Here is a 27,032-nt window from a genome sequence, read left to right as displayed (position 1 = left end):
AGCACTGGAGTTCAAGACATTACAACTCATTCTTGAATCATTTCCAGATTAGTCTTCCTAGAGTACCATTTTAATGTGTTCTCCTGTTCAAAGGCTTTCAGTGGCTCTTTAGTATCTAAAAAGCAAAATAAACTTTCCTTAAAATGTAGTCTTAGGTTTCTTTATCTTTCAGAATATCTTTGCCCAAATGCTATGCTAAAGCAAATAGTTGCAGCTTCCTAAATATGGACAGCTCTTTGCTGTCTCTGTCTTCGTTTTTGTGAGTCCTTCTGATTGGATTCTCTCCCAACATTCTCTCTCTGCTGAATTCCTACCCTCATTTTAAGGCCCAGATTGAATATATATCTTTTGTGATGTCTTTCCTGATAATCGTGGCAGAAATGCTTTCTGTTATGTCCATATTCATTAGTACTTTAGTTATGCGATTTTAGGGTATTTATCACATATTGCCTTGTATTTAGAAATGTATGTATATCTCAGCTCCCCTGAACTTGAAAGAGTCCTTGAACACAAAGGTAGTATTTATATAAGTTTGTATTTTCCATAGTATCCAACATACAGTAAAAATAGTAACTACTCAATATATACTTGATTTATATAATGAATAAATTATGTCTTAATACAACTGTTTTTATCCTCAGTATTTTCTTTGAAGCCTTGAATTATATTATTCTCCCTACTTCGAAGAGTTAATCTCATCAAATACTTACGAAATATTTTGCTAAAATAAATTATATCATTTAATCTTTGTAGACTCCAGATTCCAAAGATCCCTGTGACATTTTGTCACTGAAAAAGGATATGGGGTGATAGGGCAAGTTTATTCAAAGCTAACCTTACAGGTTAGTGGTGATCTTGGCTAAGGAAGGTTAGGCATTAGTGTAAAATTACTTACAGTAATAATATCTGTCATTTATTGAGTTCTATGTGTCAAGCACTGTGATGGCCACTTTATATGTACTATTTCGTTTGGATCTCCCATCAAGTTGTAAGTTAGAAATTTTCCCTGCTTTGTAGATGACTCAGCAGAGACTTGGTGGCATTATGTGTTCCAGAGGTACAGAGCTAGATATTGGTGAAGCTGGGATTTGAACATTGATTTCTCTGATTTCAACCCGGGAGTACTCTCCATTATGCTACATTTTTTTCTCTAGATGTAGATAGATTATTGATGCTGTAGAAAACTATGTTCATATTCAGTGCTTTTTATAAGAGAAAAATGAGGAAATTACTAAATAGTACATAAACTAATTAATATCTCTATGAGTTATAAAATATTCCAGTAGGAATAGGCATTGAAGGAATTTTCCAAGTTTATGTAAGTACTATATATTTAATTTAGTTTTCTGTTTTTAAATATTTATTTATAATTCTCTTGCTTTTGTTGAGAAAGGAATTAAAAAGCCAGACGATTATAGGCATTAAAGTCAAACCTGTTAGTACATATTTCTAACATTCTTACGATGTTAGAGCTGACTAGTGAAGCTGAAGTTCACTGTAACTCTCTCAGATTATGAAGATCCAGATAGCTAAGATTATTTTCCTAAAGATTTGTGGCTACTAAGTGGCAGATTTAAGCCTAGAACTCAGGTTACTTATGTCCTGAGCAATGCAGTGCTGATTAAACTGTACATCAACTCTTAAATGATATTCTTTTCCTTCTCTTTCCTTATTCCTGAAATTTCTCATTTCTTCCATGTTAAAATGCCATATTACATGTTCAGGATATTTGAAAAGACTGGGAAAAAGGAAAGGTAACAAATACCGTTTTTCTCGGAAGATTTATATATCTCAGATTGCATAGGAAAAAAGAGTTCAGGTTAGGAAAATTGACTGTACTCCCTCCCAAGGTGGGAAAACCTATTTTGTTAGCTTTAATAACTAGCCCCTCCACTAGAAATGGAAAAAAACCAGAACAAAACAAAAAGAAGTTCTCAACTAATGAATGAGCTTCAGAGCACATTTTGATTAGCATGTATTGTTAATGTGAGTAAAAAATTATGTAAATGAACATCTTTTTTTTTTTTTACTTTTCTCTGTTGTGCACAAACTAGGCACATATTTTTTTCCATGAATGTATTTGCTTCATGTTTTTATTAATAGTATTTTCAACTAGAATTTTTTCCTATGGATGAATATTAAATGAGGAAACATTCTTATTTGTTTTTCTTTGATTTTCATATAGGAATAAAAATCTATATAGCTATACTAAGTAAAATGCTTTTTAAAAATCATAACTAGTCCCTCCAATTATACCTTGTAATCTGAAATCCACTAAATGGCTATTTTGTTAAAATTACTGGGTCTATCCCCAACTTTGTTCATATCCCCAGATTACATGCATAGATATAGATTATCTACTAATGATGTTTATATTCATTAAACAAATATTTGTTGAGTGTCTACTATGTATTTGATAGTACATTAGATATTAGAGATATACAGATGAAAATGTGTGTAGCAGCGTAAGAGAAGGAGCTCTTTTTTTTTTTTTTGAGACAGAGTCTCACTTTGTTGCCCAGGCTAGAGTGAGTGCCTTGGTGTCAGCCTGGCTTACAGCAACCTCAATCTCCGGGGCTCAGCGATCCTACTGCCTCAGCCTCCCAAGTAGCTGGGACTACAGGCATGTGCCACCATGCCCGGCTAATTTTTTTTTTTTTTTTTTAAAGCCAGTCAAATTTAGCAGTGGGGGGTTGAATACCAACTTTAGTGACACTAATGTGAGTAAGTTCTGATAACTCACTACCATCGGACCAGCCTAATTTTTTGTATATATATTTTTAGTTGTCAATTAATTTATTTCTATTTTTTGGTAGAGATGGGGTCTCATTCAGGCTGGTTTCAAACTCCTGACCTTGAGCAATCCGCCCGCCTCAGCCTCCCAAAGTGCTAGGATTACAGGCGTGAGCCACCACGCCTGGCCAGAGAAGGAGCTCTTTATTCTGTCTGGAGGAACTGGGTAGACTTATCTAAAGAAGTAACACTGAATTAAAGATTCTCAGTGAATGTAAAGGGAGGAGATTTAAAGCAGAGAAATATTGAGATTTGGAAAATACTGGAGTGTATGTGGAGGGAACTGAGGTTGAATGGGCAGTGCACATAGTCTGTGAGGGAGGACCATGCATTCCATTCTGGAATGCATTCATAAAACATTTTTAAAAATATTTACAACGTGTCAGTCCCTGTGTCATATGTCAGAAGTATTGTGAGGAACAAGATAAAACTAATCCTTCCCAAAATATACCAATATTATGATCTGCAAAATAATTCACATATGGAAAAGGCCATTATTATATTGTATGGTGACTCTTCAGTTTAAAAATGTACAGAGTGTAATTGGAGCACACAGGAAGTACATTTGGTAGGTCATTTACATTTGGTAGATCAGGGAGAGGAAACAGCTAAAATGACATCTGAAGTATTAGTAGGATTAGTCAGGCAAACAGTAAAATGGTCCATTCAAATGGAGTAGCCCAGGTAGGTAAGCAGCATGTGTAAAGGCTCAAAGGTAAAAGAGAGCATCAACTGACGAATATACTGGAATGTGGGTAGCAGGGATGTGGTAAGGGATGAAGTTGAAGAGGTAAACAGAAGTCAGCCCATGACAGATCTTGTATGTCATATTACTGAGTTTGGACTTTATCCTAAAAATAATGGTGAGACATTAAAAAGTCATAAATAGAAGCATTTATTACCCTATCAGGTTTGTATTTTAGAAGTCTTATTCTAGCTATGATACGAAATATATTAAAAGAGGAGGAAGACTGGAGTCAGAGAGACCAGAAAAGAGATCTTTGTGTCTCGAATCAGGAGAAAGGTGCAGGAGATGGAATGAAGTAAATTAGATAATAGAATGTAATTTTAAATTTACTTGTTGATTTTACCTATTGGAGGAGAGACTAGAGTTAAGGATGACTCTAGTTTTCTGGCCTGAGCAACTGAATGAATGTTGTGATATGGAATGGTGAGAGAGAAACTGTGAGAGGAAGTGCCAGAGAAACAGAGTAGAGAAGAATATAATTGATTCACTTTTGGGCACATTTATTTTGAGGTTCTTGTGTAGATAAATGGAGATGTGGCCGCTGGAATTATGTGTCTGAGTCTTATGAGAGGGATCTAGGCTAGATGTAATTTAAAACTAATCAATACATAGGTGGAGTAGATGAGAATGCCTGATAATATGTAGAATTTGGAAAGTTTGTAAAACTCTAAAGCACATACAAATTTGTATTAGTAATTTATTAAAATATTTTATATTAGTGAAGATGTACACTTAGGACTTCAAAATGGTACTGTTTTCTTTTTCACAAATCAGTTGTATGTTGAGTCCCAAATTATCAAAAGCATATAAATATGCAATGCAGTGTTCTCATTTGTCAGTTATATCAGCAGTCCCCAACCTTCTTGGCACATGGGACCAGTTTCGTGGAAGACAAGTTTTCCACCACAGGTGGGTGGAGGAGGTGGGGAGGCGGAGCTCTGGTGGTGATGTAGACAATGGGGAGCGGCTGTACAGGCAGATGAAGCTTCACTCCCTTGCCTGCTGCTCTCCTCATGCTGTTCAGCCCAGTTCCTGAGCTTCATGGAAGACAATTTTTCCACATGGGAAATTGACCTCACACAGTGACACCCTACCCGGTTCCGAAACAGGCTATATACTGGTACTGGGCCCTGCCCCTGGGGTTAAGGATTGTATAGATCTATATGACCAGTAATCAGCAGTGCAGATGTTTAGTTATAATTTATACTGAGAACATATGAATAATATTAATAGTTATCTTTATTATCAGCAAATAAATGTTTTATAATTGATATAATTCCTAGGTAACATGGACTTTTTTTATTACAGCTTTTGATTGGCTTTGAATCTGGAACAGTAGTCTTATGGGACCTCAAATCAAAGAAAGCTGACTACAGATACACATATGATGAGGTAATGACATTATCTTTGCTAATAAAAGCTGTTGTGATTTCTCTAATTCAAAGCAGCTTCTCTAAGAATTTAATTGGTAATTTTATTTTATTCAACCTTTGTAATTGCGATCATATACAACTTATTATTATTATTATTTTTACAATAGATAATGTGTTCACATAGTTTAAAAGATAAAAAGAATCTCCTTCCCACTCAACATTTGCTTATCCAATTCCCTTCCAGGTACCATGTCACCAGTTTCTTTTGTGTTCTTCCAGAGAGATTCTGTGCATTTACAAGCAGTTTCATAAATATATTCTATTTATTCTTTTATACCAATGATATTATACTGTAAACATTTATGGTTTGTGAGCTTTAAGTTCCAAATAAGGATTGATGATGATTGATTGATAAGTCTTTTAATTTTCTTTTAATTTTTAGGTCTCCCCTTTTCTTCTTCACTTCCCTTTCTTACCTTGCTCATTCTTTTTTGTCACTTATTTGTTGAAGATAGAATCTCCCAAATGCTGAATTTTTCTGACTGCATCCCCATTGTCTTTAACATCTTTTTTTTTTGCCTTTAGATTTCCTATAAATTGATTATTTCACTGAGGTTTGATAATGAAATTATTATAGGTATAATTCTCCCTCACTAGTGAGGGTTAAAAATTTAAGACTTTAATAAAATACTACCCCCCAGTATTTATGTTCCCATCAGGAAAACTCTAGGCTCAGAAGGCTTACTGGTGCATTTTACCAAATAATACTTGTACCCAGACTTGTCCAAAAACAACAGAGGAGAGCACACTTCCCAACTCATTTTATGAAGCTAGTGTTACCCTGGTACCAAAAGCAGGAAAAAATTGTAAGAAAACTGTGGACCAGTATTCCTTCATGAACAGAGATGCTAAAGTCATAAAACTTATTATTAACAAATATTAATATACATAATGACTAAGTCATGTGTTTTAAATAACAGTACTGTGGGTGTAAGATGTAGCTTCTAAATTGACTTGTTCTAAAGTAAACTGAGTAAAAATTTCTGGCTGTATTTCCATGAGTTCATGCTATTCTATCATTGTTCTTGGTTCATGTTAAAATGTATGTTTGATTATCAATACAGTTTTTACCAGGTGTATAATTTTAGACATTCATGAAATTATTATAGGTATAATTCTCCCTCATTAATGAGGGTTAAAAATTTTAAGACTTTAATAAAATAATACCCCCCAATATTTATGTTCTGTTCAATGGTCCGTCACTCTAGACATTCATCTTTTTATACTGGCACAAATGTATTAAATGGCATTATGATATCAATTTAGAACATTTCTAATATAATTAAAGTTCTACTTGATACAGCTTTAATTGCTTATTGGGTTTCTTGAGGGTGATTTAGATGGGTGAGAGTAATGGGAACAGAAATTCATCTTTGTGCCCTTGTGCCCTTGTTGCTCTGTAATAATAGTTAGTACTTCTCTAATGGACAGACTCTGCTCTCCCCTGGTTATCTCTTTAATGGACATTCCGTTCTTTCTTAGGCTATAACTGGTATTAAAATGTTACTATTATTTTTATGGTAATCAGTGTTGGCACAAAAAATATTATTGATATTTTAAGACCATAAATTAATACTTAAAAACTTTTTTATTGTAATGATTATTATTTGTCATATGCCTAAGGTTATTTATCAATGGCTTTTGTATTTTGGTTTCATGTTGGTTTTTCCTGTTAGATTGAGAAGGAACAGAAATATTGGTAGTAAAATATAAGTAAAAAATAGTTTGTGCTTTGCTAGCTCTGTGCATACATTTGCATCTCAAGACCATTGGAAGCCTTTTTAGAAAGAATGTTGAAATATGTTTGCAACTTACAGCATTGGAATCAATAGCAACTTTAAATAAATTGTTTTTTGTACTACAGATATTAATGGAATCATTCGTTCCTTTAAGGGTGTTCTCCCATTTTTAGACTGGGATGCTTTTAAGAAAGCTTATTTTCTTCACACACAAACACATACACACACTCTCCTACTCCCTGCGAAGGTAAAAACAATACTTAAAAGAATGAGTAATATGGTCACATTTTCAAAATATCTAAGAAAGTTTCACTTGAGTTTTATTTTTAATGGAAATGTTAGTGGTTTCAGTTTATATGTGCTTAAAATCTAGAGAGAGAGGGAAAAAGTTATAAATCATTTAGTGTCTAATATGTAATTTTTATCAACTACCTTACAAAATGTGTGATTTAGTAATTATCTTGTTTCATTATACACTATTACTGTATAATACAGTGTACAGTATAATACATTATATAGTATTATTTCATTATACAGTATTATACAGTATTGTTTCCCTTCTAAGGTAGAACTAGTATTGAAAAGTCTATATTATAAATTTTCTTTTATCATTTTTATTGAAATTTTTCTAATGGTTTTAGCAATTATAGATAATTACATTGGGAATTTTGAATAGAATGTCAAATCATATTTTCTAGGACAAAAATTATTTTTGGTGTGAAAAATGTTAATTACTATTTGTCAAATGTAAGAGCAGCTGTACTAGGACTTATATATAGCTTTTACTGAGAAGTGATTTTAATAATACTGATTAGTTTTCAAAACCAGTGGGTAGAGAATTTATTCATTTTCCACATTGTTTTGGGTTAGTGAGTATAAAGTGTAATAGATAAGCAGCTAACCTGTTCTGTTTCTCTATAAAATTATTCTTCAAGGTGTCCTCTTGTTTGATAAGAATAGCACAAAGCATCATATGTACTACTTTTGCCAAAGCCTAATAATTAGAAATTACTCCTTTTAAAAAATATGTCACAGTAGACAGTGCTTTTTCTTTTCCTTTAATTTTTATCAAAGATGAAAATACTAATTTCAGATTTTTAATTAATTGTCTCATGAACTTTTTTATAATTTTGAATTCTTGTCAGATACTGCATTTTTAAGGACCTTTTAGAATTGCATATACTGTTTCTTTGTGGATTATGCCAATAGCTTTATCATCACTCCTCCTCCTCTCTTCACTTTTTTCTCTTACCTTAATTCCTGTTCCTCCTTGTTTTTATTTCTAAGTTCCGACCACTCTAGACCTCTCTTGTATTTTCCCTTATCAATTTAAAAAAAACCCAAACATCTAAATAGCTTTGTTTATAGCTTTTTAGTGCTATTATTTTGCAGAAATAATTTTACCTATAAAAGCTACTAAGAGATTGCTTATATTGAGGTTTTGAAATGGTATGCATATATTTTAGAATCAGGTTATTATTTTAAGATTTTAATTGGAATTATTTTAGAGAGATAGATGATCTTTGATTTATGATGATTTGATTTATGATTTTTTTGACTTTACAATTGGTTGTCAGGATGTAACCCCATGGTAAATAAAGTTCCTTAGGACTTACATTTGTATTACAGTTTCTACTGAATGCATATCACTTTTTCACTATTTTAAGTTGAAAAATTGCAAGTCAGGTTGAGTTTTAATTTTAATGGATGTGTTAGTGTTTTCAGTTTATATCTGCTTAAAATCTTTAAAGAGAGGAAAAAAGTTATAAATCATTTAACATCTAATATGTAATTTCTATCAACTACCTTACAAAATGTATGATTTAGTAGTTATCTTGTTTCATTATACAGTATTACTGCTGTCTCCTTTCTATGATAGAACATATGCAAAAGTGATATGTATTCAGTAGAAACTGTAACACCAATGTAAGTCCTAAGGAACTTTACTGACCATGGGGTTACATCTTGATAATCGATTGTAAAGTCAAAAATTTGTAAATCAAATCATCATAAATCACAGATCATCTGTGTCTCTAATGCTGCCATATTGCCAGCATTAAATACATTTTCAACTTAAGATATTTTTGGCTTATGGTGGATTTATCAGGATGTAAACCCATCTTAAGTTGAGGAGTACATTTTGAATGTTTTCAATGAAAAACCTTGTGTCAAATATTGGCATTTAGAAGTACAGCTGATTCTCTGTATCTTTCATCATTTAAGGTTTTAATCTGATTTATAATATTAAAATGTCTTATAATAGCTTAAATTTATAAGTATATGAAGAACCCAAATAAATGGGCCTTGAAGAGATAATAGAAAATGTTGATTTTGTACATCACAGAACTCTTAAGTTTCAGTTACGTGGTTTTTGTATCAAGTTCTGCAGTTTTCACATTCCAGTAAGGCAGTTTTTAATGTCAGTTGACCATTAAGAATGAAAAATATATCAGCTTGAGTTGAAAAGCAGTAATTCAGAGGGTACCTGGAAGAGTGATTTAAAAAAAAATTTACAGACAAAAATATTAAATATTAGAGTAAAAAATTGAGGTGTAACATATTAATATTTTGGTCATATAAAAATATTTTCCAGATAGTTTTGCTTTAAGTGGTTCAGAAGTATAAAATAAATCTAGTCAGAAGAGGGCTTCCTCAGATTAAAAATTACTGTGAGAGATGTCTTGGAAGCTCAACCTGTGGTATTATTGATAATTTAAAAAATTTTTTTTATTTTTGAGACAGGGTCTCACTCTGTTGCCTGGGCTAGAGTGCAGTGGTGTCATGATAGCTCACTACAACCTCAAACTCCTGGGCTCAGGCTATTCTCCTGCCTTAGCCTCCTGAGTAGCTGGGACCACAGGTGTACACCACCATATGCAGCTAATTTTTCTATTTTTTGTAAAGGCAGGGCTTTGCTCTTGTTCAGGCTGGTCTCGAACTCCTGGCCTTAAGCAATCCTCCTGCCTCGGTCTCCCAAAGTTGTAGGATTACAGGCATGAGCCACTATGCCCAGGCTTTTATTGATTTTAATTCCAAATTTACATTTTGTCTCTTATAATTATAGTTAACTTAAAAAAACAATATTCTAGTCTCTCAATGCAACTAGTTTTTCCAATGGGTTATTGGTTGTAATAACTTGCTAATTTATATTTAGGTTTAGTTCATTCTAAAAAAACTGTAAGAATGCATTTTATTTTCCTGAACTTATCAATAGATATATGTCACTATCATAGCTTTCTTATGCTGGCTTAAGGAATAAAGTAAGTAAAAAGAATTAAAACAGTGCCAACATGAAATAAAATATCATTTGTATTACAAGAGGGCTAAATTCTCATGGGAATGTGAAGTTAACATATTGACTTCAGTTTGGGAAACTTTAAAAAGTTTAAAATAGAAATTAATTCCAAAACCATTTGTGAATAGTTTGATATTTAAATAAATTTGAAAAATGAAATCATTCACCTTTCTTCTACAGGCTATCCACTCTGTTGCTTGGCATCATGAAGGAAAACAATTTATTTGCAGTCATTCAGATGGCACCTTGACTATATGGAATGTGAGATCCCCTACTAAGCCTGTACAGACAATCACTCCACATGGTAAGAATGCATTGATTTTAAGCACCACCTAAATTATATTGGACAGTAAAGTATTTTGAGTTTGCATTTGAATTTGTTTGTTTGGTTTTGAGACTAAGGATGAGTTTCCTTTTGTTTTGAGGGAATTAAAAATATTTTCACATATAAAAATAGTATCTAACAACCAGATAATAAAATCTTAAATTAAGGATATTTACAGTTTAAATTGCACATTTGAACTTTGAGAAAATGAATGTTATATTGTCTTCCGAATATAATTTCTCCAGTAGTCCAAAAAGCACATAGTTTTGTGAGTGATCTAGGACTTTAAGTTTTTGTCATTTTAATGTTACCTTTTGCCAGTTGTTATTGTATATATAACAGTGTACTTGAAATACTTGAACTTGATAGAAAGTAATTTTATTAATAATACATTAAAGTATGGTGTAAGGAGTCCTCAAAATCAATCCAGGTTTGATGATTTAGTGGGAAGACTCACAGGATTCAGCGTACAGTCCTACTTACTGCTGTGATTTATTACAGCAAAAGGATGTAGAGCAAAATCTGCAAAGGGAAAAGACACAGAGTGAAGTCTGGAGGAAACCAGTTTCTAAGTGTTCTCATCTCATGGAGTCACCAGGATGAGTTTAATTCCTTGAGCAATGAATTGTTACCACATGTGTGAAATATTGTCTAGCGAGGAAGCTCAACTGAGCCTGGGAGCCCAGAGTTTTTGCTGGAGTCAGTCATATAGGCACCCTTTGCTTTAGTATATTCCAAATTTCAGACTCCCAAAAGGACAATAAGGGCAAACCACAGTCTTTGTACAAATAGTTAAGACACAGTGAGACACCTTTCTTAGTCAGAGAATGGTGGGAGTTTTCTTGAAAGCCAAGTTCCTAGACATCAACCAAATGCTAGGCCACAGGCAGATCTTTCTAGGGATAGCAGTCTCAGTCTTGATATATTAACTCTTTTTCTGCATAAATAATATTTACAAAACTTACAAGACACTATTATTAGGGTTTTTATTCAAAACAGATTATGAAGGCCTTCTTTTGGCTTTGCATTTCTTTATTAATCTACATTTTTCAACTTCGCCCCAAGAAAATCCTTTCTGACAAGTTTAAGGAAATCATATTAAAGGAACTGATCTATAAACTGATAGTATATTCAAGAAATCCTTATAGCTATTGGTAGTATTTTATTGTTTGCTTTAAATATGAATATCCTCTTTTTAAAAATTCATACATTTTGAATTATTGTGACATGGAAATTAAATAGTAAAATTAAAAACTAGTTTTATTTATCTGTGGCACTGTGGGCTTTTAGGCTTGTTTACTTTCTGGGAAGAATGACAATTCTTGAAATTGCATATTGTGACATACTTTACTACTTTGTAATAGCAGTCATCTTCTGGAAAAGCACTTACTTTAAATTTGGTAAAGGTATATTTATGAGTGCATCTAGGGGATATTTCTTATGATAGTAGCTTCCAATTTATCTTGATATATTCTTTCTTCCTTCCATTAGTGCCTAGGTCCTTGGTCTTGATGATACTCCTTAAAAATTCCCATAAATCTTAAAATCTCCCAACCTATGAATTCAGAAAACCAAAAGCGGTGGTTAGTTCAAAAACCTTTCATTTCAAATGCAGAAGAAAATGAAACTAGTATGAAAGATGATAGAAATATATGGTTTTACAGCTTGAAGTTTATCTGTTTTTATCTCCTTTTGTAAGAACATAGTACAAAGGGTATTCTTTTATTTTGAACTATTTAAGAGTATGGTGTCAACATGGTGCCCAATCACTCCTGAATATTCCACTGTTTTTTGTTGGTTTGTTTTTTTACAAACAATGACATTTTCCTCTATCACCAAGTTTTGCCTTTTATCGGGAGTCTGTATGTGGATTGTCACGTTTCTTCAGTCTCCTTGAAACTGAAATAGTTCCTGAGCCTTTTCTTGACTTTAATATCTGATAAATTATGAAGATTATAGGTCAGTTATTTTATAGAATGTACCTCAAAATGGTTTTGTCTCATGGTTTTTTTTCATGATTAGATTTCGCTTGCACAGTTGGGCAGGAATATCCCAAAAGGACTGAAATTCTAAGTATAACTTGTTTTTGATTTGTCCTATATTGGTGATATCCCATATCCTGATACCTTGATTAAGGTTCTGTCTACTAGGTCTGTCCATTATAAAGTAATTCTTTTTCCCATTGAAATTAATAAGTATTTTTAAATTTTGTATTTATGATCAGTAAATATTTTGCTTTGAAGGCTCTTTTGAGACTCAGTGAACATACTGTTCTTTGTCAAACTTTTCCCCTTTAGTTTTAGCATCTGTTGATATTTCTTGGTTGAATTAATTATTGTTCTGATGATTGCCAAATGCGTAAATATTCTGTTTAATCTTTTTTCATAACACTGAAAACTTAGGTCCTTGAGAGTAGACTTTAGGAAGTGGTATAAGTCAGTTTCTACAGTGTTTGTAGTGTCTTAGCAGTAAAAAGTCATGAGGTAGAATTATTTTTAAACAAATAAGACAAAGAGTATTTTATTTAATATATTCTCTCAAAATTAGAATCCAAACAAAATGCAAATGCAGTAGATTTTTTTCTTGGCAGTTGTTAAAAAGTAGGATGCCATTTCTTGTACAATATAGCAGTCTAAATGTAGATGGTGAGAATTTCATTTTATATAAAATACTTCTATTTTCTTGTATATAAATAATTCATATTTAGAAAATCTGAATTCTTTTCAAGTATGGTAATGTTTCCTGCTTAATTCCTGGTAATAAGAATCATCAAGTATTAAGGTAACCTACCACAGCTAAATTTATGTTGATTTGACAGCTGAATTCAGTGGCAAAGCTGAGTGCATTTTTATGTATTAAAGCACTAAAATATGTTCTGTATACCATAACAAGATACCATTAATCCAAAGATACCATGTTTGTGGTCTACGACCTTCAGTATATAATAGACTGAAATTTTCATGGATTGAAATTTAATTCTTTTTTCTCATTACCAGTTTCTATTGTGATGTCTTGCTCTTAATCACTAGTCAAACAATTATGATATATTACTTTAAATGTACTAGACTTTTAAAATTTTGTACTTTTTTTGGTACATTTTTTTCTTATATTAACCCATCTATTGGTTGTTCAGGTATCTTAGCGTTGAATAACATTTACAGTATTACTTTGGTAGCCAGGAACTGACCATACTTCAAAACTCCTACCAATACTTACCCATGATGTTTAATGTTAGGATGTTTGGTGTTAAAAATAGGTAAAGATATCCTTGTAGAGTCTGTTCCGAAGACATAATATTACATCGGCCAAACATGGGATTTTAAGGCCAGAAGACTTGTAGTTAAGTCCTAATTCCATAGTTTCTGGTTCTTTGACTTTTGGGAAGTCAGTTAACATTTCTGAACCTAATAATCTCATCTATAAATATAAATAATAATGAAGCTTAATCTAGTCTTGTCATGTGGTTGTTGTGAGGATCATATTTATTCATTCAATAAATATTTATTGGTTCTACTATTTGATAGGCACTGTTCTAGGCTGTGAATCAAATAAGTGTAATTACCTAGAAAGTATGATGTGCTATTCATACTTGGTTCTAGTAAATATAAATATGGAAATTGTTATTTACTTGGTAGAATAGATTAGTAATTCCCCAAAGTATATTCCACAAATACTAATTTTTCCTATGTTGATGAATTGTTTGTTAGAAAAAGTATGTCATGGTCAAAGAAGTTTTGGAAATGCTGAATTAAACTTGAGCATTTTTCTCCACTTCAAGACTCAACAGGTGATTTTTGACTACTAAAAACAAACCAAAAATGATAGTTTCCCTTGATCTAGTTTTTACAAATATCAAAGAACATTTCCCTGGCAATCAAAACAATCTAAAATCTAATTCTAACTTTGCTATAAGTAAAACATCTTGTGGAGATAATTTCTGTTTTTTGGGACTTTATTATTTGTAAAATGTTGAGATTGAACAGGTGATTTTTAAGCTGTTAAGTTTTGTGAATATATGGAAATTAAACAGGATTTGGCTCTCTGTATTTATTCTGCACAGTTGTTTAATTTTGGTGGACCGTAGGTTCTGTATTTCTGTACAGTAAGTCTAGGGATAAGTTTTCCTTTTCTCTTTTTGCCTGTTTCTATCCCATACAGATAGGTTTTCATTATTTAGGAGGGAATAACTGTGATAAGTCCTGGCATCACTTACATTCTCAACCTTGTAGTCTTCTTGGTTATATGCTTTGCTTGGCTACAGTCCCACAGAATCCTCTCTGTAGCCCTGGGTTGGGAAGTGATGTGTTGCAGAGTGAGATTTTTCAGTGATTGTCAGCTTGGCCAGAATCAGATGGTTCCCTAAGAAAATTGAGATGTTAGATGGTCATAATCCATGGAATTTCACTGTAGAAAATGAGATTTTAAATTTAGTTTCTGGAGCTCATTCATCAGTGCAATCAATCTACTTATCAAGGAGTGAACCAAGATTGAGGAACATATATTCTATTAAGGGTTGCTAAAGGGAAGATAAAATCAGAGCTCACATAAGTAAAAGTCAGTTTAATGTGTTAAGAATAAAACATACACAGAAGTCTGTTAATCCACTTTTAAGATTTACCTGAAGCATGAAACATGAAATAAATAATAAAACCATACCTCAGTTCTTTACATAATTCATTACAATTATTTCTCCAATGTATATATTTGAAAGGACTTACCAGACTCCACAAAGCATACTCAAATAAGGCTTTTATTTAAAGGCAAAGGATATGATACAGCAGAAGAAAGAGATTGCAGGTATTCTGAAACATCCCATATGCAGGCTCCCCATGGGCACTTATTTGCACACAAGGATTGTGCTGAGTTTCCAGCCCCAAGCACCACAATCTGGCTTCTGAAGAGCTGAAAGAGAAACACTCAGAGAGGTCCTTAAGCCAGTCTTGCCAAATGGAGCCAGTTGCCAACCATCAGTAAAACTTCTATACTGGGGATTACCAGGTGAGTTTTCAGCCTTGAACCGTACATCGTAAATTCCACTGTCCTTATCTTGATCAACAGTCAAAAACCAGATATTCAGGGGTCCCAGTCTAGCTATAAGTCAACTCTATTTCCACATGCGTTGAGGAAGGAAAAGGAAGGAACAGCCCTTCTCCTCTTTTCAGACAGTTTTATTAATATTAACTTTGTGGTTCTTCACTGTCATTTTATTTCTAGAATATCACTGTCTGATAGAAAGGTAATGTGAGCTGCATGTGTAATTTATTTTTATTTTTTAATTCTTTAGAGACAGGGTCTTATTCTGTCACCCAGGCTAGCATGCAGTGGTGCTGTTCATAGTTCACTGTAACCTCGAATTCCTGGGCCCAACAGATCCTCTCACCTCAGCATCCTAAGTAGCTAGGACTAGAGCTGGTGCCACCACTACCAGCTAATTTTTAAATTTTTTTTTTGTAGAGATGGGGTCTTGCTGTGTTGCCTAGGCTGGTCTTGAACTCCTGGCCTCAAGTGATCCTCCCACCTCAGCCTCCTAAAATGCTGGTATTACAGGTGTAAGCCACCACACTTGGCCTGAATGTCTAATTTTAAGTTTACCAGTAAACCATATTAAAAACAGTAGAAAGAAACAGGTAAAATTAATTTTAATAATACATTTTATTTAATCCCTAATATGCAAGATATTATCATTTTATCATGTAATCAACATATAAAATTGAGATATTTCATATTCCTTTTTTGTACTAAGTCTTTGAAATCTCGTGTGCTTTTTATACTCAAAGCATATCTTAACCTGGACTAGCCATATTTTAAGTGCCTAACAGCCACTGTGACTGGTGGCTACTATATTGGATGGTGGCTCTAGACTGAAAACATAACTGCAGTAGCAGTACAGCAACTGTATCAGTTAGAAAATGTGTTCTACATTCTGACTTGAAAAATTAAAAATTTGGAAAGTAATTATTTTTGTCAGTGATCTTCATTCATTTTCTACAGAACCTTTATTCATTGAATAGACATTTTTTGAGCACTTCCTGTGTACCAGAAATTAAATGCCAGAAATGTATTGCCCTTGTAGAGCTCAAAGTCAAGTGAATGAAAAAGACCTATAAACTGATAACTATAATACATTTTGATAAGTGAGTGATGTGGAAACAAAGAAGTGGTAACTGGTTTTGGGTCATGGGTGTAGAAATACTTCACAAATTCAGGACTTACAAGCTTGGTCTTAAAGGATGAGAGGGGTGTTATAAGGTAGCACAGAACAGGGCAAGTTTATCTTAGAAGGTACAAAGACATAAAAGTGGGGTGTTGTTGAAAACTGATATGACCAGAGTTTAAAATTCCTTGGGGCAAGTAGGAGGCAATGAAAACAGAACCATATACAGAGGCAAGATTGATTATACATCAAAGTATGTTAAAAAAAATCTGAACTTCATTATGGAGCCTAGTACATGAGTTTACAATGAGAAAGAAAGTTTGCATCTAGATAATATTACTGTAATGATTGTATGGGCTAGGGGCAGAAGAGGGTGGCCATTTAAGATGGTACTGATTAATAAATTATAAATAATGTAGATTTCATAGAAGAAATGGACATGCGTGAATGAAATTCCAGAATTGGAATCAATAGGACTTAGACCACTTCCTTGTGGCTGGGTGGTTTGGCGGGTGGGGAGGCAGGACATAGTAAAAGACAAGAAGAAATCAGATGTGACATGGAAGTTTATGTCCTTTATTAAGTCAGGTTTATAAGTAACCAGACCGTTTCAATGACTAGTCAAGGCAGTTCACAGATAGTCAAAAGAATACATAATTTTGCTCCTCTGGTGGCATAGCACTTCAGAAGTAAAATGACACCTAGTGGTGAAATCCTCTAAATGTTCTTTAAATTTTTTATTTGTTAGAGTATATATTTAAGTTTTATTTTATTTTAATTTCCCATTTTAACAGTTCTTTTTTTATTTCAGCATGTTACAGGGGTACAAATGTTTAGGTTACATAATTTGCCTTTGCTCCACCTGAGTCAGTCTGTCCCCTAGACAATGCACATTAGGTGTGATTACCCATCCCTTCCTATCCCGTCCTAACTGCCCAACACCCAGTGAATGTTACTACTATATGTGCACATAAGTGTTGATCACTTAATACCAATTTGATGGTGAGTACATGGGGTGCTTGTCATCTGATAAAGGGCTGATAACTAGAATCTATGTAGAGCTCAGGAAAATCAGCAAGAAAAAATCAACCCCATTAAAAAGTGGGCAAAGGACATGAACAGAAACTTTTCAAGAGAAGACAGACCAATGGGTAACAAACTTATTAAAAAATGCTCAACATCTCTAATCATCAGGGAAATGCAAATCAAAATCACAATGAGATATCATTTAACTCCAGTGAGAATGGCTTTTATCAAAAAGTCCCAAAACAATGAGTGTTGATGTGGGTGCCAAGAGATAGGAACACTCATACACTGCTGGTGGGACTGCAAACTAGTACAACCTCTGTGGAAAGTAATATGGAGATACCTCAAAGAGCTACGCATAGAACTACTATTTGATCTATCAATCCCATTACTGGGCATCTACACAAAGGAAAAAAAAACATTCTATAAAAAAAGCATCTGCACTATAATGTTTATAGCAGCACAATTCCCAATTGCAAAGATGTGAAACAACCCAAGTGCCCATCAATACGTGAGTGGATTAATAAAATGTGGTATATGTATACCATGGAATTCTACTCAGCCACAAAAAACAATGGTGATCTAGCACCTCTTGTATTATCCTGGATAGAGCTGAAGTCCATCTACTAAGTGAAGTATCACAAGAATGGAAAAACAAGCACCACATGTACTCACCATCAAATTGGTAAATGTTCTTTACTTTATATGTGCTTTATAAAATTATAGCTAGTACCTTATTACTTGATTTGATTTAGAAAATGGTTAGTCTAGGATTATAGATGAATAAATTAACCTTTCTGGACCAGAAGCAGTAATCAATGACATTATTTAAAACACCTGAGTTGTAAAAATATGAGACTATGCAGATCACAAGGACTCACTGGTTTCTAAGCAAAATTAATAAAGAATGATCACTGTAAAAACTAATATCTTTGATTTACAGAGATAATGAAACTATTAGCATCCTCTCAGGGGGTGGGAAAAAAGTTAGCTTAAGGAATAAAAATCAGAGTGGCTTTAGTTTGAATGCTATTCATAGAGCACAATAGAGCAATTTCAAAAGACTATTGAGCAAGAAGAAAGTTAAGATTTTTCATCTAGCCAGATTTTATGTCAAACATACAAACCCAGACTTGCAAGGTTCAGTAAATATAACATCAGTGTCCTTTTCAAAAAATTATTGCAGCCACTGAAAAATTGATGATGAATACTGAAATAAAGGTGTTATGTTTGAATAATTGTTTTACTTCATAAAACAAAATAATTTAAAAAGTAAGTGTAAAGTTTGAGTGTGTAATCCCAAAGTATATGAGTCTGTCACTTCTACTAGAGCTTTGCATGGTAGAAGGAGGATAAAGGTCTGCTGACCTTCTTTAAGGTAAATATTTAAATTCTTTACTGAAAGGTCATACATCTCTGAACAGATTAGAATAGAGGTTGAAATTGTTAATTTTGTTCCTCGTACAGCACAAGGGGCTACTTTCAGATTTAAGCCTTTTTTTTTTCATACCATTTTTTCTTTTCCTCCTAAATTTTCTCTCCCACTGCAGCAATCTACTCCTTTTCCTCCAGCAGTCCTTTCTAGCCACCTAGTCAGTTCTATCCTAACCACTTCTTGGTTCTTATAAATTGGGCTGCCAGAAAGTCAAGATTCCATACACTGTCATTTCTTTATAAGGAGGGGAAAGGGATGATCTCCTAGGACCTTGAATTAAGACAGTATTAGGTGCTCCATTACCAGTTTATAGATGTGTATTTATAAAAATTTAATATATCAGTGACATTTCATATCAGTGGGGATAGAATGATTGTTCAATAAATAGTGCTGGTAGGTATATACATATGTCAAAACTCATCAAATTGTACACTTTAAATATTATGCTTTGTTGTCTGGCAGTTATAATTTAATAAAGCTACAAAAATAGCACTCATGATTAATAACTTATTATGAGAAAAATGCCTTCCTTGTACCAAAATATATATCAGAGTATAATTAAATATAATATAATAAATGAAACTATAAAACAATTATGAGAAACAATAAAAATTTATGTGATTTTGGTGTGGGAAAGAACTTTCTAAGCATAAAACCAAAGGGGAGAATGACAAAAAAAAAAGACACGCATTTTTTATACACACGTGTCATTTTACGTAATTGGGATTATATCATACTAATTCCTTCTCCCTCAACCTTCCCCCACGTTAGCAACCCAATACCTCTTCCTACCCTACCAGATACGTCGAAATCTTACAGATGTTCATCATTGCAGATGTTCTTCTAAGATATATATATTTTTAAAATCATACATATTAACACATACATACATAGATAAGCATGAGGGATTTATTTTCTGGTCATGATTTTACAAAAATCAGGATTATATTAGTCTTTTTTTGCATCTTATTTTCTTAGTTCACTATACTTTAGGAAAATTCCATTAGTTTTCTGGCATGGCTCTGATTCCTTCATCATAATGGCGGTGTAATAGCCAGCTGTTTGAATTATACTGCCATTACCATCCTTGTACATATTCCATAGGAATTGGTCCTTTTGTTTCTATGGAATACATGTTTAGGAGTATAAGTGTTACTCCTAAAAATGGAAGAGTTTTGCTTTATTTTACTTGTAATAAATGATCTTGAACTGTTTTTCCAAAAAAGGCTATTTTCTTCAGATTTCTATCAGCCACATATGAGTATCCCTTTTCTAATGTCCTTGCCAGTAATAGGTGTTATAGCTCATTTTACTTTTTACCCTTTTGCTTTTTTTTTTTTTTTAACTTCCTATTTGCTGAAGATCAAAGTCAGCCAGAGATGAGCACCTAGGGTCTTCGTTCTTTCCTGAGTCTTTCTTAGGCAGTCACACAGCCTTGCACATATGTGCAGCTCTGTATATCCTCAGGAATATATCTAGTTTTCCAAGATTAAATTCCTGTTTAAGCAACTGAAACTGCAGACTGAGACAGCTATACTATTGCCAGCAGATTGTAATTATTTCTGAAATGCCCTGGGGGTAGGGATTTTTGTCTCCCTTATTTGAGGGCTATGTCAAATGAAATAGCAACAATAATTTGGGCATAGAGTTTTCCAAGGAGCTGCAAGTTAAGATAAAATATTTGATTGTGCTCCTGGAAAAGAAGTTTTAACAGAGCTCTAAAAAAACTTTAGTCCTCTCTATTGGCTGTTGCTACTACATTTTCATGGCTACCTTGACAGTGGGCTGCAGAGTGAGAAAATGTGTCACAGTCCCTAGTTCCTTTTCCCCTTCCCCCATTTTACTGAAGTTCAGTAGTTTCTATTGGGTAGATGATCTTCATCTTGTTTTGTGGCTTTGGTTAATGTCAGAGTTCTGTAATGGTTAACTTTAGTTGTTAGACTAGTATTTTCATATGTTTACTGAGGTCCTCACTCTATTGTTTGGGAAGTTGATCTCCTTTGGTAGTTTCCTTAGCTATTTAGACGCATTTAGTCTACCATTAGAACTTTAAGATCATTATGTCCAAGTTCAAGAAAAGCTGTTGGGATTCTAACTACATTAAATTTACAAATTAACTTTTGGAAGAATTGGTGTTTTAGGATTTCATGTTTTCTTAACTGAGAACATCGTAAGACTGATAGACTTGATTATTTAAATGTGTACTTCTGTATAGTTTTTAAAAATTTGTAAGAATTCAAGGACAAGTGACAGTAGGGAAAGTATTTGTAACGTACATGATGATACAATGTTAATGAGCTTTGAATATAAAATTCACTTTCGAGCACAAAGAAGATAAATAACATAGAAGCATTGGCAAGGGGCAACAAATCATTTTTAAAAGAAGAAAAACACATAAAGAGTTTGAGATCAAAGTAATACAAATTAAAATGTTGCCATTTCCATTTAGCAAATTAGCAAAAAAAAAAATCATTGTTGGGGAAGGGTCTGACAAAACCGTTCTGGAATACAGTTTTACCCTGATATACATTTTATAGGAATTTATCCTAAGGAAATAGCCATTAATTTATTCACTCATTAAATTCAGTGCCCGTTATATGCCAAACAATGTTTGTCACTAGGGATATAACAATAGAAAACATGCACACTAAAAAATTTGCTTTCTTAGGATTTATATTCCTTTCAGTTAAGCAAACAACAAAAAAAGAAGTAAAATATAAAGTATACTAGAATGTGATAAGTGCTTTGGAGAAAAAATAAAGCTGTGTTAAAGGATAAGAAGTATTGGGATGGGGGCATGTTCAATGATTTGTCAGGAGAAATATAATGTTTAGCATGATTAATCTCTAAAAGATGGAAAATGGATGTTTTATTTTCTTTATATTTTTTGAGTTTTCCATACTTTCTGCAATGAACATACGGAAATAGATAACTGAAATCAACAGACATTTTTGAAATAATCAAAATTTTTTGACAAAATGAGTCTTTGATACATTTTATAGAGGTTGGCGTATTTTAGGAGTCTTTTGGACATTACAATGGATGAATTTTAATTTAGGAGAATAAATACAAATGAACTTATTAACATAGGGTTTAATTGTACAGCCTGTCACACTTGGGTGAAAATGTGGTATAAATTTATTTTTCTCAAATCTTGCTATTTTAAAACATGAACTCATGTAGTAAATTGAAATTCTATTTGCTTATCCGTAAATAAGAACATTGGAAAGACTATTAATTTCTCCTACTGGAATTTTATCACATAAATGTTACTAAGTTATTAATTTTATTTGCTTTTCAGCACTGAATTTCAAAGAGAAACTTTGCTTGATCATTTAAAAAATCTTTTGTATTAAATACTTTTTTAAAGTCACTTTAAAATGTTTCATGGTGGATTTCATTATATTCACTTTCATATATAAATTATGTAAGAATTTAGAGTAACTTTAGAATTTTAGAATTTAATGCAGGAAAATATATTTTAGGAAAGCAGTTAAAGGATGGGAAGAAGCCAGAACCATGCAAACCTATCCTCAAGGTGGAATTCAAAACGACTAGATCTGGGTAAGATTTTACTTCATTGTATATAATTAATCGAATAGCATGGAAGGCTATTTTATTGTTGATCTTATATGCCTACTTTAGAATGATCTAGCCCAGTCTTAAATTTTATGCTTTCTTTATCTAACAAAAGAAGGAAAATTGGTAAATTCAGAATAAAATACTTCTTTATGTTCTTTCTATCTTTAGTAGTTTTACTTGTCTTAGAAAGTTTGAATTATCTTTCCTGTCAAACTTCATATATTCTTTAGATTAGTCTTCAGTAACAATAGTGTATATTCACTAGTGATAATTGTACAATAAGCAATTAAGAAAAAAAGACTTAAAATTTAACCTATTTATACTATATGCGTTACTTATGAAAGATATATATATATGTGTGTATATATATGTATATATATACACACACACACTTTAGAAATCAAATCTCATCATAAGAATATTTGGTCATTATAAAAATATATATGGTTCAATACTAAAGGAAGTTTGTCATTTATATTTGAAGACACTGTCACTATATGAATTAGGTATGAGAATTAGATGGTTCTTACAATTTACATATTTTTATGTATCAAATGTTAATTTAAAAATATAATGCAGGAAAAACCTTAAAATTTTTCTTTGAAATTTCCACATCTTATTAAGTTCCAAAGAAATCTTTTATTTATATTCTAGTGTCCCAGGAGAAAAGTATGTGAAGCTATTTACTTTAGCTGTGTAAGAGATTGAATTTATAATGCAGTGGTTCTCAAATTGTGGTCCCTGTATTTATTAGAAATACAAATTCTCAGATTCTACCCATGACCCATTAAATCATAAGCTCTGATGGTCGGGCCTAGCAATCTGTGTTTTAACTAGACTTGCAGAAGATTCTGTTGTACTCTAAGGTTTAGAGCTACTGGTATATTTTTTATATACCAGTGTATAACCATTGGTTATTAGAACTGGCCCACATTCCTTTTTAATTTCTTCTACTAGTCTGCTTCAACTCGGCCCTATTCTCATTTGGGAAAAGACACTAGACTAAAAAAAATTAATAAGATTGCTATTATTTTTTCCTTCATCCTCTATATCTTTTGTTGAGATCCAACAGATATGTTGTGTTCAGACAGTAGATTAAGTGAACCCCAAGGGTTATAGCTTCTGTTTAATTTACTATGGCATCCCTCATTGTGTGACTTTTGGCATGGGGAGTTATTTGACTTCATTGTGCTTGAGGGTCCTCAGTTATGACATAGATGTTAGTAGGTCAAAAGGTAGTTGTGTTGAATTAATTGAGATGATCATGCATGCAAAACATTTTACACAGTGCCTGGTATATAATAAACTTTATAAATGGTTGAGAAAATATTTTTTATTAGTAAACCCCCTGCCACAAATTGATTTTTGCCACATTTTTCCTATGGAAAAATAATTAAGATGGGAAAAGCATGGTAGGAAAAAAAGAAAAAAAGGAAGGAAACCAGGAAAAAAACATAAAATGAATAATTTAAACATTTAAACTAACAGTGCTAATTATATTCAGAATTCTTATCTATTTATTTTAACTAATATTGATTAGAAACAAAGGCAAAAATCAAGGGAGGATTTTCTTTTACCCATATGTTCCACTTGTTCCAGTTTTCACTCCTGCATAATGTCAATATGAGTTTCAGGTTTCCTCAAGATTGCAGCCATACTTTTCCTTTCATAGAATTAGAAATAAAAATTTAAAATGTTTTGCTCTTTTGTAGGCATTTATAGGTGCATGAACTGCACAATGATGTTGACAATAGACCACATATACAGTGGTGGTCCTATAAAATTATAATGCAGTATTCTGTATGTTTTCTATGTCTACTGTGTTTAGATACACAAATACTTGCCATTGTGTTACAGTTGCCTACAGTATTCAGTATAGTAACATTCTGCACAGGTGTTTACCCTAGGAGCAGTAGGCTATACTATATAGCCTAAGTGTGTAGTAGATTGTACCATGTTGGTTTGTGTAAGTACACTCTATGATGTTTACAACATTGAAATCACCCAACAATGCATTTCTTAATATAGTTCTTTTTGTGTGATCAAAATATTTGAAAGCCTGTGATTTAGTGGAAGTGATTGACGCTGTAGATCAGGCATCCTCAAACTACGGCCCAAGGACCACATGCAAGTGTTTTTGCCCGTTTGTTTTTTTATTTCAAAATAAGATATGTGCAGTGTGTATAGGAATTTGTTCATAGTTTTTTTTAAACTATAGTCTGGTCCTCCAACGGTCTGAGGGACAGTGAACTGTTTAAAAAGTTTGAGGATCTCTGCTGTAGATTGTCAGACCGTGGTCCAAATCTTAGGTGCCACTTACTGTTAATTTCAACAAGTTGCTTAAACTCACAGAACCTTTTTCCTTACCTCAATAAAATAGAGACATTAGTTTCTACTCCATGGAATTCTTCATGCAAAGCTAAATGAAATACTGTAATGTGTCTGGCACATGATAGGTGTTGGATAAATTCTAGTTCCTTTTCATCTGTACTTCTGTACATTTCTTTTCACTAGTGGACTACTTAAGGAGGTGTATATGGGGCCAAATTTTCAACAAGAAGCAACTTCAGATGGGTTTGAACTTATGAACAGTTACTCAAATGAACTCTTTAGGGTTTTGTGTTACAGAGCATTAGAAAAAGTTAGTTTTTCTTCAGAAATGACCACCATTCAAAAAATCGCTAGCTTTGGGGAAAGCATCTCTTCATTATGGAACCTATAAGCAAATATTGGATCATTGAGCAAGATGGCTGCCTAGAGGTGCCTAGTGCTCATTATCCCCATATGAAAGAACCAAACAGTGAACAAGCAGCTTAAATTGACTAGAGGATCTGAAGGAAAGCTCTGGGGTACAAGGGAATGGTGAAATCCCTGAAAGCAGAGAAGCCCAGAACGACAGCATAAAGGGGCAGCATAAAGGGTTAGTCTGCCTCTGCTGCCTTGTCTCCCCTTTTGGGATCAACTTAGAGTGAAGACAGACTTCTCTTTGTGGGGAAAAGTCAGCAGGAGGCCACCAGCAGCCTCTTTGACCACTACAGACACCTAGAGTCCTCATAATCCCTGAGCCTAGTTTGGGAGCTTTGTGGAATTCACTTGACCACATTGCTTCAGAGGAACCCATGTTATACAGCCTACCACTCTGTGACCTAAGACACTATCTTGAAACTAGAGCCAATGTTGGAGTGCCCCTCTGCTCAGAAGACCAGTAGCCACTGTGTTTCTCCAGTGCTAAGGCTCCACTGTCCTTCCACTTTGCTCACACGGGTACAACACCATGACCCCAACTGCTCAGAGCCTGGGACCAGGAACAATTGTGTATCTGGCACTGGAGCCCATGCAGTGAGCTCACCCCAAACCAGCCTGAGAACCAGCTTGGCAAATCCACGTACAGCCAAGCCACGCCACCACCAACTCTTGCAGACTAGGCCACTGAGGCACTCACAGACATCACTGGCATGGATTACAGCTCAAGAAATTGCCTAAAGAGTATACTGCTACATCTACTCAGAACCAAAACCAGTGCACCTTACCCAGCTTATACCCTAGGACCCAACTACAAGAATAAGTCTCCCCTTACAAAAGTTACTCCATAAAATTGGAAGAGGTGACCGTTCCACCAAATTTTCAGATTTCATTGTAGGGACACAAAAGACATGAAAGCTAGGAAATATGACAACTCTAATAGACCATCATAATTCTCTAGTAATAGACCCCAAAGAAGAGGAAATTTACAAAATGCCTGAAAAGGAATTCAAAATAAAGATTTATGTTTTAAAGGAAACTCAGCAAGATACAGGAGAATACAGATAAACAATTCAGCGAAATCAGAAAAGAAATAATAATCTGAATGACAAGTTCAACAGAGATATTATAAAACAATACCAAACAGAAATCTTAGAACTGAAGAACTTAATAAGTGAGATGAAAATTACAATAGAGAATTTCAACAGCAGAAGAAAGAATTTCTGAACTTGAACACAGGTCTTCTGAAATAACCCAGAAGAAAAAACTGAAGTAAGAATAAAAAAGAATGAAGAATGCTTATAGGACTTGTGGGACACTATTAAGTGAACAAATATTCTCATATTATTTACAGAGGGAGAAGAGATGGAGGAAGGCACAGAGAACATATTTAGCAAAATAAGACTTTCCAAGTCTTGGGAGAGATAGTGACATCCAGATCCAGAAAATTTAAGGGTCCCCAAATAGATTCAATTTTAAAAAGTCCTTTCCGAGATACATTATAATCAAACTGCCAAAAGTCAAAGTCAAAAAGAGAATTCAAAAAGCAGCAAGAGAAAAGTATTAAGTTACATGTAAGGGAATCTACATTAGACTGTCAGCAGATTTCTCAGCAGAATTACAGTCAGTAGACAATGGATGATGTATTCAAAGTACTAAAAGAAATTACCATCAAAGAATACTATACTCAGCTAAACTATCCTTCAGAAAAGGAGAAATAAAATACTTTTTAGACAAGCAAAAGCTAAAAGATTCATCAC

At 33.3% G+C, this 27,032-nt stretch overlaps 1 protein-coding gene across 3 annotated transcripts in view; it reads left to right on the top strand.

Moving 5' to 3' along the window:
- Nucleotides 1-27,032, top strand: part of STXBP5 (syntaxin binding protein 5) — a 159,320-nt gene that overhangs the window by 53,017 nt on the left and 79,271 nt on the right. For all 3 annotated transcript variants that reach the window (XM_012752182.3, XM_012752184.3, XM_012752185.2), the window contains exons 7-9: nucleotides 4,850-4,933; nucleotides 10,189-10,312; nucleotides 22,434-22,512. In XM_012752182.3, the coding sequence (XP_012607636.1) occupies nucleotides 4,850-4,933; nucleotides 10,189-10,312; nucleotides 22,434-22,512 (287 nt within the window). The remainder of the gene's footprint in view (nucleotides 1-4,849; nucleotides 4,934-10,188; nucleotides 10,313-22,433; nucleotides 22,513-27,032) is intronic.

Source organism: Microcebus murinus, chromosome 5 (assembly GCF_040939455.1).
Source record: "Microcebus murinus isolate Inina chromosome 5, M.murinus_Inina_mat1.0, whole genome shotgun sequence".
NCBI lineage: Eukaryota > Metazoa > Chordata > Mammalia > Primates > Cheirogaleidae > Microcebus > Microcebus murinus.
Note: the sequence above shows the minus strand (reverse complement) of the source record. Positions and strands in the feature narration are given on the sequence as shown.